This window comes from Diadema antillarum, unplaced genomic scaffold, assembly GCF_040938485.1.
Source record: "Diadema antillarum isolate AM-2024a unplaced genomic scaffold, OU_Dant_1.0 seq00001318_RagTag, whole genome shotgun sequence".
NCBI classification, from domain to species: domain Eukaryota; kingdom Metazoa; phylum Echinodermata; class Echinoidea; order Diadematoida; family Diadematidae; genus Diadema; species Diadema antillarum.
Genome location: NW_027272090.1, coordinates 30,597 through 51,174, shown reverse-complemented (window position 1 = coordinate 51,174; position 20,578 = coordinate 30,597). Strand labels below are relative to the sequence as shown.

Below are 20,578 nucleotides of genomic sequence, written 5' to 3'. Positions count from 1 at the left end.
AAGTCTGTGCAACGAGTCGCCCATCTCTCTCTGCGCTGCGCCTGTGGTACTGGTTCGTTCGTTCCTTCGTTCCCAATTCGTCCCGGGGGCTTGCCCAATAAACCATGGACATTTAGTAAGCGACTGTTACGCGACTCGACAGTGATGATCATAATATCTTGCTCAGATTCTCATCATCTACATTTCTAAGACTACACCATGATACGAATGTTGTCAGGGACATTTGGGTAAGTTTTGTGCAACTGACTGTGGTAACGAATGAATGTTTTCCTTCTCTTCGCTCCACATCATCTCTCGCCGCCGTGCGTACGTGCAACGAATGCCAATGAAATTGTGTAGGGCCTACAAATTTGTACGTGAATAGTATATCACACAAGTTTATATTATTGGGACTACAGTACTAACGTTGCAAGTGTTCGACGCTATCAACCTCGTAGAAAATATACCATGCCAATCCCATACAGGAAGTAAAAATGGACCGATTCTTGATTAGACAATGGTTTCAGGTGGAAGTAGAGGGGGAAAGTATGAAGGGCTCTGTCAAGGAACAGACAATTTTATTTCAAAAAGGGCAAACAAGATTCTGAAAGTCAAAGCTAAAAAATCTACTAACACTTAGTTTAGATCTATATTATATAGATCTAGTGCTCATGATGATTAGAAAGGTTACATGGTCCCTTATTATTTAATATCTTTGATAGGGCGTTTGATAGCATTGCCAGAAAAATATTGGCACTAACTGAATCTCATTTGACATACTGGTATTGTGGTTTCTAAATTCTAGGCAATTTTATTAGGACGGTCACTCGCATGAAAAAAAAAAAGGATCATCTTTTCCTTTTGAGTTTTATTCATTCGTTTACTGACTGCGTCTTCATAGTTTAGTGAATGCCTGGGGTGCCCTAGGCCATATCTGACTATGCTGAGCATAAAAATAATGTATCTTGAATAACATACTGTAAAACATGATATATTCGTGGCATGAAATTTTCACGAATTGGAGCTGAAAGCCTTTTTTGCGGCATGAAATTTTCACCAATTGCCACTGACATTCAATACATACATGTACATTGTATACTATTACTATAGTGTAGACAAGAATTTTCGCGTGCATTTTAATTTTGCGAATCTTGGCGCTCGCGAAATTCGCGAAATTAAAATGCACGCGAACATTCCTCGTTTTCAGTACCAGTACCTTCGAAGTGGACATAAAAGTCAAGTCAAACTCATTTGCCCAGTGCTGTGTGTCATCTGGACATGAAATGAATAACTCTTTACCCTGTAAAGTGTTATACAATGTAATGCTCATAATCATTTTGTATGTGCATCCGTTTTTTGACAAATAAGAAAATAGTCTATGTATTGTGTTAGTTTTTAAAGTGCAGTATGTTGATGCCAAACTGCAACAAGAACGTGTGACAGTGCAGCATTGTTGTATTCATTTCTTAAGAGAATTCAATTGTCATGCACAGAATAGCAGAGAATGGTGTAACTCTATGCAATGTATGTGTATTGTGCAAAGATTTGTAAAAATTCTGCTCTTCAGTAGGGAGCATTTAAGATAAAAATGGTGCATCGAAATTTATGTGAATTTTGTGCTGAACTGTGTAGTACAAGAAAACAAAACAAAATAGCAACCTATAGTTGTACATTCATGTCACCCAAATTACAGTGTATAGACAAACTGAATATTACGTGTGAAAGTTTACACTTTAGCAGTAGTATGATATTGATTGTAGTTATTCACCCATGTCCTAATATTTAGATTAATGTTTTGAAATCATTATACTCGTATACATTTGAACAATCCCCCCCCCCCCCACTTTCCATTAGACAATGACTTGATATGTTAGCAAGGATTTAGAATCTAGCTGTTAAAAACAAAATAAATGGTTTGTGATCCCAGTCCCTACAGCAGCCAGCAGCTGCGCCGAGCTGTTCAGGGTGTTGCTGTGAGGAAGGCCAGAGTTCCTGCACAGACCAGACAGACACCGCTCCTTCAGCCCCATGGCCCCTACCTCTACCAGCTGCAAGCGGCAAACTACGCCGGCTTCACTCGCGTCTACGCGATTCTTCGGCCAAGGGTCTTTGTCGTCAGCGAGGCTGGAGCCAGGCCGATGTCAGTGCTTGCAGGGGTGCAGCGCCTCCTGAAGCTCGTCAGGATTAGGTATCTGGTCATCGGATCGGCAGTTGCTGGAGGCACGAGTCTGAAAATGGTAAACTACATGACTGACTGACAAACTCTCCGAAATTGATATTGAAAAACTGTATTGTGGTACACTGTAATAACCTTAGAAACAAATAGTTAGATCTGCACCTTCATTGTGCATCTGTGCTGCAGAGAAATGTTATGAAGAGTGGTCACTTCAGATTATTGTGTGTGAGGATTTAATTTCAGTTTGTCTTAGAATCCAGTATAGCTCTTCTATTATGATTTTCAACTTACATCATCATCCACACTGCCACTGTCTCTCACTGATGCTGACATGTGGTTTGGTGCTCTTAGGAGAAACAATTTTGACCTTCATTTCAAGGTTTGCAGAACAAGTTTTCTTTGGCAAAGAAGTACTCGTAGTTTGCCATTTAATACAGAATGTCATAAAGATCTGACAGGCTTGCAGAGAGTTGCTCTGATATTTCGTAGTAGCCAGTTACAGATATCAAGATTCCATTTTTCTTGCAGACATATGAAAGCTGGCGTGAAAAGCTGCCCGATCTGGGCTGGATGAATGAATACTTCCCCGACGGATCACTGCTACGGGACATGTCCAACGAAATGAAGCGTTTTTCGGCCTTTATGAAGCTACCAGAGAAGGGATGGTTGAAGAGGAAAGTGGATTCTGTCAAGAGTCTCGTGCCAGAGTTACCGGAGGGTAAGTATCTCTTTGCTGGATGTCTGCTCCGAAGAGTCTTGCAAAACAGCTGGTCATTTCCACAGTAAAAAGGTACAATTGCACATTTTAGGGATGTAGCTTTATTGTGTTTCCAAATTGCATTATCCCCCAATACAAACAATCTTTCAGAAAAGTTTAATGAGAGATAACTTTGCCCCAAAATTGCTTCAAAGAAGCAATCTAAACCTACATTACTCCCATTTTTTTGTTCATTTTGCCCAAAATTTTTATATATTGCTACTATCGAGCAATTTTGGTGCAAAGTTATCTCTCATATTAAAACTGTTCTAAAAGATTTTATTGTACTTGGGGTAATGCATGTTGGAAGCAGAAATAAAGTGACATCCCTGAAATGTACCCTTTTACTGTGGAAATGCCCAAGTGTAGACTTTACCTCCAAAAATGTGAAAAATGTTGCTTTGCACCCTTGAAATAAAAATTTGATGTGGTCAGATATGGGCACTCTGGCTCTTTGTCTGAGATGTTTAAGTCTTTTATAGATTGTATCAGATTTGGCAGTTAACTTGTTGCTTGATTTGCAGAGGCGTCCGCAAATAATAACAGGTCAGTATTAAATGTACACCGTGAAGTTGTCTCAAACATGAAATTTAATGATCGAAAAGGGTTGATGCATTATGAGATTGGCAATGAGTTCAGGGTTTTATCTCACCTGAGTTTTTGGTACAATCTGTGTAGATTTTTGACAGATTAGATTAGGGACTTGTAAAAAGCTGTGTTCAGTCTCCTAATTGCAGCACAACCGTAAATGTTGTATTCAAGATTCCCCCACCCAGTCAGTAGCTGTGCTATCTTCTTAATGTTGTTTTGCTGTGGTATAGTAGATAAACCGCTTGTGTGCTGGGTACTGTATACTGTTCAGTTCTTGCGTTGCACAAAGTCCAACCGATGTGTGCATTAACACATTTGCAAGATGAATGGGTCTGTCTGCTTTTGTATGCTATTGTTTTGTAAGTGTACCCAAAACCATGTCCTCTCCCCCGTTTTCTCCCCTGTAAAATCACTATGCTTTGTTCTTTGTTCTTTGCCACCTATTCCATTGAAAATATCACTCTATGCACTCCAACTTATGATGTGGATAACATGCAGATTATTGTCTTTTTGAAAGGGGATCATAGCTAGAGATACATAACTTTTATAAACACCATTTCTGAGTATACATTTTGTACATTACATAGTACGTGGCACCCACAGTGCATTGACTTCAGTGCCATACTTCATGCATGCAAATCATGTATTAAAGTACAGGCATGGTATAGAATCTTCATTCATATCTCACTGTTTCAAATCAAGTGAGAGTTCCTTTCTATATTTTCGTTTGTCCATTAAATAGTTGGTATCTTTTCCCCTGGTTGTCTGAACAAGTCACCAAACATATCATTGATCATGAATGCAATTGCCTTTCACACTGTGACCGTGAAATTACATTGTAGCATACTATTGTACAGTGGGTATAACAACAAGTATTTGAAGGTGTTGCACTGAATTCCCTATGGGCTTTGTTCATGTTAACATGCATGTGTTACAACTGCCAATGCGTTCACTTTTGCTTATAAATACACCAGAATGCTGCATTCATGCACAGTGATTTGTACAATCATCTGACAATTTGTGCACTGCCTGTTTTCTTGAAGGGATAACATTTTTGGCACATAAGAATGTACAATATACTGGTTCAGTGTTTGGTGGAAACACCTTGTTTTATTTTGCAGGCTTTGCCATACAAGAAATCATAATGCTTGCAGCTTGAAGGTTCATCATCATTTTTCACTTTACCAGTCACCTCAAGGAGGGTACCTCAGCACAAACCATGCAATTCTTTAATAGCAATTTCATATGATATGTTCAAGTTAATTTGATGACAAGCCCAGTTCACAGGAGGTTTAGATGAAATGAAGAAGAATGGCAGCAGTTTCCTAAACCTCAGACCTTTGTACAGTGTATAAGGATAAGTTTCACTTGTTTTCATGTATAACTGTGATACTAGTAGCAACAATGACAACAACAACAACAACAAAGGAAATAGAAGCATTGCTGATGCCATCACCTCAAAACTCTTCTATTGGTCTGTACACAAAGTATACAGAAAATGATTAATCAATTAATACAAATCCCACTGTTGCAAGTCATACAAAATAAGAATGTGATGCTAGGGATTACACATTATTCCCTTTTGATACGGTATGTAATGTCAAAAGGGGGAAATTCAGTGAAAATTGATGTGCAGGTTGTTGGGAGATTTGTGAGTCCTTGGCAGTATCACCTTGTCTCATTTACAATGAGGGTGTTATTAATTCCCCTGCTTCATGAAACGTGTGAACCTTACAATCCTTTCATACATGTACTTTCTAATCATAGAATATGATATGAATCAATGTACTGTAACCCGCTGCCATTCTGTTCATCTGACTTTAATAACTCTATTTTTGCCAGACAAGAATAGGTTAATCAGCACCAGTGCAGCACACATGTTCACTGCTTTGGTTTTATGCGTGATACTTGCTTTTATAGTGCATAGTAACATGTAATTCTGCCTTTGAGCTGTTATACTGTACATGATTCTTGACTTTGGTACTACAGTGTACCTCATATACACACCAGACATTAGAAATCTTGTGCATTGATATTCTGTTATCCCAAAAGAATAGTATATCTGCAATAGATTAAACAGTGAGGGTTCAACATTCAATTAGTAACGTTGAGCTTGGCGGTGGGGTGGGGGAGGGGCGCTTCTATTTGAAAGAGAGAAAAGAAAGACAGTCTGGATACATACACAATTCAGTCTTTACTTTTTATATCCACTGCCACAATTCTATCTAGAAATGTAGTCAGTTTATGATCACAAAATGTGGTCACTTGTTTTACATCTTTATAGTTAATTTCAAAGTGAAAAAACCCTTAATTTCATATTACAGCTAGATTTTGAAATGCAATGTGTGCTTGCCTATTAAAAAGATAAACAAATCCAAAACAGAATCCCTTAAGTAGCAATTTAAACCAGCCATTTCTAATGTTGTTCAGGACTTTTTGGTCTTTGTAGTGTTCCTCTCCTCCTTGTATAATTGTCTTGCTTCCAGCTGCAGTATGTTCAAAAAGAGGGGAAATGATACAGTTGGTATGGAGCCTGCAATTTTACTGGTCACTGCTTAATCTTTAGGCACATGGAAAAATCTCATTTTACTTGTGTATCTACATTGTATTAGAGTCATTAATTTTCTCTTATTCCGTATTATTTGTTTTTTTGTGTTTTGTTCTTGTTTGATACTTTCCCTCTTGCAGGTCCCAACCCCCAAATTCATGGGCTAGGTGAGGGTGGTTCCTTAGCTCTTTCCAACTTTCTATGGGAAGGTGTGTATTTTTTGTCCATCGTACCACACAAAGAAGTGTTTGGGAAATAAACTACACTGTAGATTTAACCCGTAGCTTGCTAATTTCTAGTGCACTGAGTGATGCAATCCATACATTTCTTAGATGCCTCTTTCTGTTGGAAGAGGATTTTTTTAACAGTTTGAGAGTGCTTGGTGTAGATTTAATTTACTGTAGTCACCTCAACTCCAGACCTATCAGAGTGCTGTTTTCAATGAATTCCAGCATGCAAAGTAGTAGGTATGTCAAATTTTGTGAAAAAATTAAAATCATTTCAATGTTGTTGTCTTTGAAATTTTCATCACCATGCAAAATTTTTGCAAAACCATCTCTCTTCTCAGTCTAAATTGTCATCTGATGTTCATGTAGGGGCAAGATGAATGTGGCAGATTATGTCAATAATTGATCTCAAAAACTGTGTAACAAGCAATGAGATCCTCGTTCACATACGCGCCATGTAATTACAGTCTAACAGTGCTACAATGTAGGTTGACATCAATTATCCTGACTGTCAGAAAACATGTTTTGTACCTGAATTCCAAACAATACCTAGAAAAAAAAGTATTAAAAAAAGACATCAGAACTCTTCCAGATACTTTAGAAATATACATCATAACATACACTGTAATCAAACATGAACTGGTTTGTGCACACCTGAAAACAGAAATTACTGTCAAACTGTGAGAGCTCGGTGGCGCATTGTTTTATTGAGTTGTTTCACCGCAACTAACATGTTTGCTGCACGTTTGCCTGCATGCTGGTTCAATTTGTTTGCTCTTGTGATGGTATGTTTTGCATGCACAGTGAAATTTGCATGTTCTTGATATTGATGATTACCAGTAGGCTACTTTCATTCATACTGATGAAGGACAAGTGCGAAAGAAAGAGAAGGGTACTATAGATACTGTACACATAGATAGAAAGAGATAAACAGAGAAATATACAGTCAAACAGAGACATACACTTGTACATACACGTAGTATTATACAGACAGACACATTGGGAAGAGCTCAGTATCAACATATTATATTTCGTGTGTTTACTGTTGAGCAGTGGGAAAACTAGAGATGGGTGTTCTTTCTCTTCTGCTTTGTATCCATCCAGCAACGAATTCCAAGAGAGGTGTCATGGTGTCACAGCTAAAGTCAGAAGAGTCCCAGGGACAATCATCTTCAGGCAAAGTGAGCAATTTTTGACCTACGTATTATTGTGAATTAAGGAAAGTGGTATCTCGTTTTTACTGATAAATGTAAGAATGACGTTTAGAGAATATCATAATAATGTTCAGAGTTAATTGAAATGCAAAATTGACAGAAAATTGAAGGAATAATTATGAATATATTGTCTTTATTCCCCTTTTCTTATTTCCTCAGCAAAGTCAACAGGAAAGAGATGAAATGGAAAGGATAAAGGAGGAATTTCTTGAGGCACAGGTAACTGGAAAAAGAGTGAAATATTCATTGTAGTAATGGTTGTCTAATGTGTACATGCATGCTTTTTATTTTTAAGGGGGGGGGGGTACACTTTCTACATACATTATCACAATGTAGACAAGGAACAAATGAGTTTAAACTGTGTTCACATAATCATATCAAGTAGTTTCTTGTATTAGAACATAGATTGACGTGTTGCATATTGCAGTGATGTCCAATGTTTTAATTTCTGATGACAGTGCTACAGCAGTTGATATGTAAGGTAAAAGTCCTGCTTGAAGCAGTCTAAATGTACATGTTTCATCTTGGCCTCTTTCAAGGAGATAGTGATAATAATAAAAGTCTATTACCTTTGAAAAATATGCAGGTACCTTGAAATTTAATGGGCAGGCTCGTATACAATATTTCAACTGAGGTATACAGTGGAATACTAGCTTATGAATTCAATTGAACCTGTTCATTTGCTTAACCAAATGTGTATTGGGTATCAGATTTTTTTGTAAAGCCTGTGCACATTGTACTTGTTTACAAACAACTGTATTAAAATGAATGTCTTACTGATTGTTTTTTTTTTTTCGTTTTTCTTTTTTTTGGGGGGAGGGGGGGAGCTTGCTAGAGGATCTTTATGTTGAATATGCTAACTGTTTGAAAAATAATCCTGTAACATAATCTTTTACTACATTAATTTGAAATACCCAACTGAAGTGGTATAATAGAGTCATTCCTACATTCACACACATTTTATATCTGTATGACTTTCTGCTTTGAACCTGTCAGTGTATTTGTCTTCAAATATAACATGTTACACCTGTGTCTGTGCACTTTGCAAAATAATTTAGGAATTCAGTTAATTTTTAGAAAATCAAAATATTTGAATAAGAGATATCTTACAGTTTAAGCATGGGTATACTATTACCCCCCCCCCCCCCCCTCCCCACACACACACACACAATAAGTCACAAAATGTAGGAGCAGAGCAAGTGCTTACCCGGTTTTTGAGCAGTCTCAATGAAACTTTTTTAGCACACGACAGGTAAAATTGTATATGAGACGCAGTCATTATATTCACTTTATTTGCCTAAATTCTCTCACCAAGCAATAATGCAGGTGGGGGCATTAATCACCTTCATTGATACTTGCAGCTTTCCCATTTGATGATCTAATTTGGCTGCATTGCTAGACATTGTAATCATATTGTGCATCTTGCCACTATACATGTATGTGATTGTGTTCCTTTAAGCATTTTTCAAACATGTACCGTACATGGTGCTGATTTCTGGTTTGATTTACTTTTTTTATTTTCTCTACCAGCTGCGATACCAGCGAGAAATCGACAGGCTGGAGAAAGAGAACAAGCGCCTCAAGAAGTCCCTTCTACTCAAGGGAGACAAGAATGCACTTGGTAGGAAGGAAAAGGTGAGAAAGGCGGACTTATTTGGTGATTTTTTAAAAATCTATAAGTCTTTTCATTCTAATCTGGTGCAGCTCAGAATAGAGAAAGGTCAGAAAGATGTGTCTCATGGATATGTACAGTCAAACCTGCCTTTAGCAACCACCTGTCTATAGCGGCCACCTGCCGTATGCGACCACTGAAAAATGCACCCCAAGAGAAAAACCCTGTTAAAGACCCTGTGTATAGCAGCCACCTGTCTAGCACAGCCAGTGGCCACCAATTTTGCCTCCTGTGGTAGACTTTAACCTGTCTACACAGCAGCTACAGACCCATTCGGAGCTGCAGCTGAATATGTTTGCTAGAAATAGGCGACACAAGATTAAGAGGTTGTGATAGGGAAAATGTCCATAAATTTTGATTACCAAGTAGCCTTCCAGACTCTGTTGTTTCTGCATTTGTGTGGTATTAAAAACATCAGTTTTATGACTGGTAATAAAATGTTGTTCCAGAAGTGATGAGTCACAATTATTACCTATTCTAGGCCTGCCACCGAGTGTGAGTATACATTGGCCTGGCAAGTTGAGGGGTACTATAAAGATAGTCAATGTGCTTTAGGTATTCTGTAGCATTTATATGCTGCACTTGTGACTAGGTTTTATGCAAAGAAGTAAGATTTTCCTATATGTGGCATTGTAAGTCACATTTTTTATGATGGTACACGTGTATGTTTTTACTCCCAGATGACCAATAATATATCTTGACTCTTATTACCAAACTCATAATGGCACGTTAATGTTGTAGTTACTCAAAACGACTGGTGTATATGGTATATTATGCCCCATTTTGCTGTTTCCCTCCCAGAAATCCCTGATCGACATGTACTCAGAAGTCCTAGATGAGCTATCAGACTTCGACACAACGTACAAGATGCAAGATCATCTCCCACGAGTAAGTATGCAAGCTATGATCAGGGCATCACAACAGATATCTCACACACTGGCACCAGTGGGTGTTGAGAAGGGTTCCATTCTTTTAAAAGGCGCATGGACTCTTGGATTCAAGAGTGTGTTGTTGGATGGCGTAATGATCACCGCCATCTTCTTTATGAAGATCAACGGTATAAAGCTTGTTCTTTTCTTTTTTTTTCATTTAGGGCAATCTGTATTTTCTACAAAAAGCCATATTTGTTTTAATCACCTATTTTGTTAATAGGCAGAGGAATGTTTTAAATCGAATATCTTTCACACTGCCTTTCCAAAGAGGAATAATAAACGGTGTACAACTCACCCATGTTGTTAGATAAAACACACTCCTCGTACACAGTTCCCTGCGAGTGTAGTTGTTCATATGTTTTCTCTCTTTTTTCTTGCTCAAAGAACTAGGAGGCATGTTTATATTTCACATTTCAAAATTTCATGTGTATCGAGTTACTTGACATGTACTGCAAGAGCCCTCAAAACTCTTGAGGTGTATTCATTGATTTGTTAAAGCCCAAAACCACACGGAAAAAAACAAACAAACAAAAAAAGATATGATAAGCTGATGTGTTGGTCTTGCATCTGGCTTTTTCAGCAAAAGCGAGCCACTGTGATCATTAATCGTCCAGTGTTCGGCGTCGGCATCAGCGTCAGCGTGTGCCACAACCAGACTTTTTCCATTTTCAGCTTCCTTTTGTTACTTTGTCTGTGGTTGCACTTTGGTCAGGTGTTAATTTACAGAATTAAAACTTTGAAAATTTTGAAATGTTTCTTTATGATTGTTGCTTTTGTGCAGGTGGTGGTTGTTGGTGACCAGAGTGCTGGAAAAACAAGTGTCTTGGAAATGATTGCCCAGGCGAGGATATTCCCCAGGTGAGCAATCCTAGCAATCATAGACTGTTTGGTGGTATTTCTTATTCTATAAGATTAGATGCTTCTAACAGTGCAATTACTTAATATCTGTTTTTCTTGAGCCAACTATTCCCAGTGTTGTGGTGTCATATGTTAGGCAAATTGTGACATCAAAGTGTGTATCATCTTAAGGAATTCACTTGGAGGGCGGTAGAAAAGCGATGTTGATGAATTGGTGGATAAACAGGTGGCCAGTGGATGGAATATATATCTTTAAAAAAAACCCAAAAATAGTGTGTATTGAAAGAACGAGAGATTGAGACAGAGAGAAAGAAATAACAATAGACAAATAAATGAATGCATTGACATAAATCTACAGATCTACAGGCAGACAATTACTATGAGGTATAGTGAGAGAAACCCGTATACACCTGAGTTATTTTTTATCACACAATCACACCAAAAATTATGCACTACTATGAAAATTCCCATGCATGTTTGTATGGATCGCAGTTGATATTAAAGCAGAAAGCCTTGGTGACTCTTTGAATCCTTCTCTGCTTTAGGGGTGCTGGCCAGATGATGACCAGAGCCCCGGTCAAGGTGACCCTGAGCGAGGGGCCAAACCATGTGGCCCAGTTCAAGGACAGCGGCAGAGAATTTGACCTCACAAAGGAATCCGAGGTGAGTGTCCATGTCGTGTGACAGCACTGCAGGATTCTGTAATCGCACAAATTCTCGCGGTGCATTGATTTTCACGCATTTCGTGCTACTTTTGGCTAACGTGAATTCTGAAACATATGAAAGTATCTTGTTTATTTGTTCATTTTCCATCTGAGAAGATGGCTGGATAGCCCATATTCAGCTACGTTAAGCTGGTCTTCTATGGGGTCCAGTTGGATGTGAGGTGGGACCACTTCACCAGGTTAAACACCCTGCTCTTTGTAATGAATGAATGAAGCGGGATCTTTTACGTGCATGAGTTGTTACTCTCTCATACACGGGACCTCCATTTTATGTCCTATCCGAGGGACAGAGTGTTTTGCCTCTTGCTAGAGGGGACGGTATGCTTACACACAACATTGCTCAGTCCAGACTCGGGTTCGAACCCGGGCCCTTAGGATCGTGAGGCAGACGCGCTACCGACTGAGCTAACTCACCGCCCTTGGGTTAGGGTTAGGGTTAGGGTTAGGGTTAGGGTTGGGATCTTCACATTATTCTCTGCACATTTTAAATGTGTTGATAATCGTGCAGCGTGAATTCAAGAACCTGTGAATATGTTCCCCTCCCCCCCCCCCCCCCCCAAAAGAAAGGAGAAGTTTAATATGCTTCACAAGGAACGACTGTTCGTGCCATATGTTACATTATGAATCTCTTTCTCATCTAACCAAAAGACTTTATTATTTTATTTCAGCTGAAGTCTCTCCGACAAGAGATAGAGACGCGAATGAAGGAGAGTGTTAAAGAGGGAGAGACCATCAGTATGGAGGTAAATACCATTTTCTGTGATCTTCATTTCATTTTCGTGCATTTATTTTTCTTGTGGTTCTCTTCCTTTTTATTTCTTATGGTTTTCTTCCTGGAACTATGAGAATGATACCGTAGATTACAAATTTATTCCTTCATTGTAAGTCTGGATTAGAATAAACCATATGTCTTGTCCCATAAACAGTATGGTTATAATGCAGTGATTGGCAAATTCAGTAGTACAGCAATCTATTGGAAAAAGTGACATTTCTGATACAGTAGATATTGGATATGCTCTGAAAGAGAAGACAGACAAGCTAAGGTGCACAAAAAATGTTCAAACTAGAAAAGCACTGCGAGAGCGCAAACCTCCGCCAAGCAGTTACTTTCCATCGATGATCTTGCTCTTCCATAGGAGATCAGTGATTTCCACCCACTGAAAAATTGCCCGAGATCCCCAATATAGAAGCCTTTGTTACGTCATAAACCCTCAGATGCGCGACGCGCCTCGCCCTAGCAGAAACTAGGGCACGCACTTTAGTACGTGCATGCAAACCTCAAATATGCCCAGCCTGAACTCCCAAATTCATTGACCCAACCTGCCAAAATATCAAAAATCCTTCATAAATTCCCTAAAAATTCTTGGATCGTTACCAAAAGTTAATCGTTTGGTACTCGTGTCATTCTCAACCTTTCCTGCAAGTTTCATCCCAATCCGTTCAATACTTTTTGAGTTATATTGCGCACAGACAAACAAACGAACGAATGAACGAACAAACCAACGGTAACGAAAACATAACCTCCTCCCTTGGCGGAGGTAATAAACTTGGATGTGTCTTATAAATGAGGACATATGGTTCTTATTCACTTTGCAAGAAATGCATTTTAAAATTTTGCTACAAGTGTACAGATTATACAACCGTGCATCAAAAATCAAAGATGTAAAGAAATGTACAAGACTGACAGAATGAATCCATTTCCCAGTAAAATGTAAAATTTGAATTTGTGAGTGGAAGAGTTACATTTGTATGTCAAGCAAACAGCAAAAATAAAAGCCAAAGACTTGGAAATTATGAAGATGGAAGAAAGGGCTAGGATGCTGTCGAATTTTTGTGTAAATGAGAGCATATTGTGTCTACAAAGTTCAATTTAATTCAATTCGTTTATTTCCATTTCAATCACAATAAAAACAACATGAAGCATTCGATGTTACAGATGAACATAAACAACAATGACATGTAAAAGAAACCACAACAACAACATCAGAATTACAGTCATGAATTGTTCCAGAATACAAAAGGCAACAAGTAAAATGGAAAATGGTGTACACATAAAAAGCCAATAAGGCCTGTAGGCGCGCATACACCGTTGTTACAAATCGTGTAGAATTGGAATCAAAGTTGTTTTCAAAAATCATAAATCAGTTTTATACAGAAGATGCACAAAATAACATCAGACACAAAAAAACAAAAAAAAAACAAAAAAAAACAAAAAAAAAAACAAAAAACGATATGAACATAGAAAGAATTATTAGATACATCAATGCAATCTTAATAAAAAGATAAAAGATGTCTTTTATACTGCTTCTTAAATAAATTATTATGTTGCTTATTATAATTATCTGGGTTAAAGTGTTACTGATCTGCTCCTTTCCCTTGATTTTCTCTCCTCCATCCCCAGGTGATATCCCTGAGTGTCCGAGGGCCTGGTATTCAGAGAATGGTGCTTGTGGACCTTCCAGGCATGATCAGTGTAAGTCCTCAAATTGGCAGTGTTATTAAATGGTCTAGACTATTGACAGGAAAAGTAGTTACAACATGAAAGATACATTGCTCCCCATCAAAAAACAAACAAACAAACAATCAAACAAAAAGTTTTCTGGTTGCATTGTTTACAAAGCTAATTCAGAATATTATGTGCAAGACATACTGGCATGTGACCAGGACGGCTGAATGAAATTTAAATTATGCACTATTTTTTTTTTTTTATCATTATTATTATCCATTTTTGCCAATGTCCTGTTTCTATCTGAAAGTTCAATTTAATATTTAAACTCTTGCATTTGGAATGAAGGCATGCTTGATGCTTTTATTGCATATCACTCCATAGCTCTGCTATTGTGGTATTTTTTCGGTAGTAAAAGTTAATTTCAAAATGATGGTCCTACATCATTAGAAAGAGATGGAATTAACCTGTTGATTTACAAGTATGTATCTCCCTTCATTTGTGAAATTGTTTGGATCTTGTCTTGTCAAACAGACTGTTACAACAGGCATGGCCTCAGACACAAAGACTGCGATCCAAAAACTGAGCAAGTCGTACATGTCCAACCCAAATGCCATCATACTGTGTATACAAGGTGAGTGCAAGAAGGTCTTTCAGTCGCTTTAATGTGCATAATTTTCATTAAAGACTATCATTGAAAGTAACTGAACAAAAAGTTTCTGAGTTTGACAATTTCCTATTTATTGATAGTTGCCAACCTACAATGTACTATAAGTGGATTTGAGAAAGGTGTTAATTTCAAATATATTGTAGAGAAATAAGATCCAAAGTTTCATTGAAGTCAGGCTTGTATGAGGTCTGATATTAAATTCAAACACAGCAGGTCAGTCTTAAAGGGACTGTACAGTACTGGTTGAGGTAGGGATTCATGTTTTGAACATTCCTAAGTGAGATAATGAAAAGCCGCTTATGAAATATGAAAGAGCATGTAATTGTCCCCGCCGAACGAGTTCGAGCAGGGGACTATGAAACGGGCTCCGTACGTGTGTGTGTCCGTCCGTCCGTCCGTCCGTGTGTCCGTCCGTGTGTCCGTGTGTGCGTCCATGTGTGATCAAAATCTTCAATTTGCTACTTCTCTGTCATTTATGAGCCAATTTTGATTCTGTTTGCTTTATATGATAGCACTACATGGGAGCTTTGAAACTTCTACACAGAATTTCAGTCGTGACCTTTGACCTTGACCTTTGACCTATATTGTACATTTTGCTACAAAATGCTACTCCTTCGCCATTTCTAACCCGATTTCGATTCCGTTTGCTTTATATGATGGCACTAGGTGAGGGCTTCAAAACTTCTACACAGAATTTTGACCTTTGACTTCTTTGACCTTGATTTTTGACCTATATTGTACATTTTGCTACAAAATGCTACTCCTTCGCCATTTCTAACCCGATTTCGATTCCATTTGCTTTAAGTGATGGCACTAGGTGAGGGCTTCAAAACTTCTACACAGAATTTTGACCTTTGCCTTCTTTGACCTTTGACCTTGATTTTTGACCTATATTGTACATTTTGCTACAAAATGCTACTCCTTCGCCATTTCTAACCCGATTTCGATTCCGTTTGCTTTATGTGATGGCACTAGATGAGGGCTTCAAAACTTTTACACAGAATTGTGACCTTTGCCTTCTTTGACCTTTGACCTTGATTTTTTACCTGTATTGTACATTTTGCTACAAAATGCTACTCCTTCGCCATTTCTAACCTGATTTCGATTCCGTTTGCTTTATGTGATGGCACTAGGTTTTGGCTTCAAAACTTCTACACAGAATTTTGACCTTTGCCTTCTTTGACCTTTGACCTTGATTTTTTACCTGTATTGTACATTGGCTACAAAATGCTACTCCTTCGCCATTTCTAACCCGATTTCGATTCCGTTTGCTTTATGTGATGGCACTAGGTGAGGGCTTCAAAACTTTACACAGAATTTTGACCTTTGCCTTCTTTGACCTTTGACCTTGATTTTTGACCTGTATTGTACATTGGCTATAAAATGCTACTCCTTCGCCATTTCTAACCCGATTTCGATTCCGTTTGCTTTATGTGATGGCACTAGGTGAGGGCTTCAAAACTTTTACACAGAATTTTGACCTTTGACTTCTTTGACCTTTGACCTTGATTTTTTTACCTATATTGCACATTTTGCTACAAAATGCTACTTCCGGCGGGGACATATATTACGCACCGCGTAATTTCTATTTTTCCTTGTTTTAAGAAGGATTCAACGTTTATTCGATGAAAATTGGTTTTCAAATGGCTGAGGTATCAAAAAAAGTGCTAATAATAAAAGGCGACATGCCCCAACTTTATTAGGATCTCTTTGTTTCACCTTGTTTTTGGATATCTCAGCCATTTCAAAACCGATTTTAATCGAATAAACTTTTGATACCCCTTAGAACTGCATGCTCTTTGACATCTCATAGAGTGGTTTCTGAATATCTTGCAAAATGTTAAAAGCTAAATCTACACCTCGACCAGAACTGTACACACCCTTTAAACACCATGATAATGTGCACCAGAGAATGGAAAACTTGTTTATTTCAAAACTTTCTGAAGCACTGTAATTCAGACCAGAAATGATCAGCTTAATATGTTCAATTTCTAAAACAAATATCAAAATATCTTGCTTCTCAGGCAACTTACCTTAAATTTGTTTTTTTGTAATACTCTTTACATATATGACTTTGATGTACATCTATTCTATGGTGGCAAATCTTTCTATCTTTCACACATGCACACCTACGTACACAACACATAATGCCTCTTTTTAGTGAACTGTCCATCTGCTTTATGCAGCCACATTTAATTCTGTCCACGAGAAATGCTGTCTTATGTACAATCTGACAAATAGTGGCTGAGTAATCTGTTTCCAATGGGGCAACATGACACCTAATATGTCCGTTGTTTCTCCCCTACAAATTTGTACCTCTATCTTTATACTGTATATGCCATATACAGTATCTAGGGATTCTCACTTTTCATGAATCGGGACTTCCTGACAACTTCGCGAGTGGTTACATTCACAATCATGGAGTGCAGTTACACTGTATGAATGGAGAAATGTTCACTTGCACACAGTTCAGCCAGGATCAGAGTTGGTATTTTCATATCTTGTAAAATTCACAAACAGCACGCGACTTGCAAAATTCATGAAAATAAAAACTCTGTGAAATATATGGCTTTTACAGTATTTCGACTTTCGCCTGACATCTCATTCTCAGATGGAGCAGTAGATGCTGAACGTAGCATAGTGACCGATCTCGTGAGTGACATCGACCCCTCGGGCAAGCGTACCATCTTCGTTCTCACCAAAGTGGACTTGGCGGAGAAGAACACCACCAACACAAACAGGGTAAGTTTCACACCTATGTCAACTGACTGACTGACTCACCTGTTCAAGTGAATATTAGAAAGACAATAATGATATCGTCTTATTTACCTCGAGATCCTCTTTATTGTAGAGCACTGCTCAACCAGAGGACCCTGCCAGTATTATCACCCCAGCGTTGCCAGGTACCCATTTATACACCTGGGTTGAGAGGGACTTTGTGGATAAAAAATTCTCGTCCAAGGACTTAAGCAGTAAGCAGGACTTGAACTCAGGACCTCTGTTTTCACCCGTAGAGGAGGGACTGATTTTGCTACAACACGCATTTTCCACAGAGGCCTGCCCTAGTATACTCGGGACTCATCCTCAACGGGTTAAAGACAAGAGTCTTATTCACTCTACCACACTGAACATCTACTTTATATTTGCTTTTTAATCTCTGTAGGTGAGCTAAAGTGATTTTTTGTCTCCTTTCCCTGTTTGATAGTGTTATGTTAAATATATTTGTAATACAAGTATCTGGATGGATTTACACCCTGACTCTCATTATTTGATTGATATTTTACCCATACTGTATAGATTCGAAATGAGTCATGTTTAAGATGGGTTGGCATTTTCAGCGTAATGTGTCTTATGCGAAGCAGAGGGGTGTTAACTGATTTAAACCTGCTGTGGTCATGTAGCCGATAAATCATTGTGCTGTGTCTCGGGCAATGTAACTATGATATCTTCCTTTCTCACTCATCCTTCCCTTTCTATGCAGATAAAGCAAATTTTGGAGGGACGTCTCTTCCCCATGAAGGCCCTGGGCTACTTTGCAGTCGTCACAGGCAAAGGTCAGACATCCTTTTCTTAAAGTGACTTCAAATTAAAGTTTTTTTGGGAAGGTTTTGTGGAAATGAGGGGAAGAACTGTGCAAGATGGTAGTCTTAAAGATATGCGATATAGATTTTGGTCATGTCGTAAAATGTGATCATATCACTGAGCAAACTAAAAATTTTCACTGTGTGTTAAAAGCAAAGCAAGTGATGGGAAGGGAAAGCTTTATGCAATGTACAGACAAAATCATAATCTGTATTCATGGTATAACATCATTGTTTACATTGTGTGTTGTTGATTTACATGAATGTTGTTTGAGTCGATACCATGTGCACTCATGCTACTGCAGCAGGTGGTATTCCGATTACTTGTGATGAAATTATCAACAGTTCCCTTTTTACTTTTTTCCCCAGCCCTAGCTGTCGGTCTGATATTTGACATCGAAAGTGCTGCCTCATATTTTTTAAGACACCCATTTTAGACAGGATGAATGTCATTTCTTGAAAATGGCTAATGATGAAAAATGGAATAGAACACTTTATTTAAAGGTTGTGAATACAGTATGCTGTACAATATGCCAAAAATTTTCCAAGTAAAATATTTTAGGAATATGAGCGTGTACGTGGTATGACAATTTCCAGAGTGGTTGTTGTAGCAGTTGAAAACCACAGTAGCAGAAATAGAAACAAGTATTATCTGTTTCCAGGAGAAAGGTCTAAGAGCGATTTCTCAGCTTGGAAAAGACGTGCATATTTATATTTCAGTGAATATCAGCTGACTGAAATTGAAACTCATGAAAATAGAATCAGTGTGAAATATATACCAAGTATAGAGTATCTCCCAGCATCTCTCACTTCTGTGTGTGATTTTGTATTCACCAGGTAATACCAGCGACAGTATAGATAGCATCAAGCAATATGAAGAGCAGTTCTTTAGGAATTCAGCATTGTTCAGGTGAGTCTGCCTCCAGGGTACCGCCTCCCACAGGGGATTTATGCAATTATCAGAATTTACTTTAACCCGTTGAGGACGGTTTGATTTCGCTACAACACGCATTTCCCATAGACACCTGCTCGAGTGTACTCGGGACTCGTCCTCGACGGGTTAATATGTGACTAATGTTATATACATGTACAGTAGGACGTGACTGATGGGTGGGGGGGGGGGGGGGGGGAACATACAAAATGTTTGATCTGAAGTGTTTGTCATGCAATTGATGGAGGGTATAGGTCACTCACCTTTATCTCAGCAAACAGGTACGTATGTCAAACCCTGAGGTCTTAAAATTCTGTATATTTCCCACATCAACACAAATTTTCTGTGGAAGCCATTTGCACACCATCACCAAGACCATAACATGTGGGACATAGCTCTGTAAGTCTTTCATGTAGGGCATTCCAATCTTATGACACTCTGCTGTTCATAAATACAATTCAAATCATCTGTCACTCAGTTTTAGCATGTGTGGAATACAAAATCTTATGCCTTTCAATTGCACTGAATACATCATAGTTCTGTTCTTTAGTATCTAGTGAAATGTGTGCATGTGATAATGTTCGTCCATTGGAGATTATCCTTGATTGTTGAATGTTCTACCTGTAGGAAAACATAACAAGGGATTCACTGTCACACAACAATGTATTGTTTTATTGCCAGTTGAGCCAGTTGCTGACTGGTACTAACTATCCCATTCTAAAGACACTGAATGCAAAGCTGCACATTGAACCGTAGAGTTGGTTGTCCTACAGCAAATGAAATTCCATGCGTTGATCCCCTGTTGTCATTGTTGTCCGTCTTTTAGGTCAGGAATGTTTAAAGCAACGCAACTGAACACGCAGAATCTGAGCTTTGCTGTCTCAGACTGCTTCTGGAGGATGGTACGGGAATCAGTGGAGCAACAAGGAGATGTGTACAGAGGTAAAGTTTGAATCTGACATTTCTCATTTGAAGTAATGTCCTCCACTTCAGGTTTGATTTTTTTTTTCTCATTCTAGTTTGTAGTTTCTTTGTTTTGTTTGTTTGTTTGTTTGTTGTTTGTTGTTTGTTCTTTGTTGTTTGTTGTTTTTTGCTTTTCTCTTGTCTTCTGTCTGTCACCATATCATTGTTCATCTGTCAGTTCACAGTAAATTCAAATCTTCAGTGTGTTTAAAGCATTATCTTTAGTATGTCAAGAACAATGTTGGAAGGTACTGATAAGTACTGGCTATTCCTGAGTCTCCTTCAGGAGTGTGATAAGGTAATCAGGC

At 38.3% G+C, this 20,578-nt stretch overlaps 1 protein-coding gene across 1 annotated transcript in view; it reads left to right on the top strand.

Moving 5' to 3' along the window:
- The first annotated feature begins 131 nt into the window (after positions 1-131).
- Positions 132-20,578, top strand: part of LOC139708187 (dynamin-like GTPase OPA1, mitochondrial) — a 34,313-nt gene continuing 13,866 nt past the window's right edge. Inside the window, exons 1-17 of the mRNA XM_071620161.1 lie at positions 132-227; positions 1,907-2,216; positions 2,684-2,873; positions 6,192-6,260; positions 7,383-7,459; positions 7,652-7,711; positions 9,023-9,127; positions 9,966-10,052; positions 10,878-10,954; positions 11,500-11,617; positions 12,348-12,422; positions 14,081-14,152; positions 14,660-14,759; positions 17,407-17,537; positions 18,277-18,349; positions 19,214-19,286; positions 20,134-20,249. Of these exons, the coding sequence (XP_071476262.1) occupies positions 199-227; positions 1,907-2,216; positions 2,684-2,873; positions 6,192-6,260; positions 7,383-7,459; positions 7,652-7,711; positions 9,023-9,127; positions 9,966-10,052; positions 10,878-10,954; positions 11,500-11,617; positions 12,348-12,422; positions 14,081-14,152; positions 14,660-14,759; positions 17,407-17,537; positions 18,277-18,349; positions 19,214-19,286; positions 20,134-20,249 (1,762 nt within the window). The 5' untranslated portion in view covers positions 132-198. The remainder of the gene's footprint in view (positions 228-1,906; positions 2,217-2,683; positions 2,874-6,191; positions 6,261-7,382; positions 7,460-7,651; positions 7,712-9,022; positions 9,128-9,965; positions 10,053-10,877; positions 10,955-11,499; positions 11,618-12,347; positions 12,423-14,080; positions 14,153-14,659; positions 14,760-17,406; positions 17,538-18,276; positions 18,350-19,213; positions 19,287-20,133; positions 20,250-20,578) is intronic.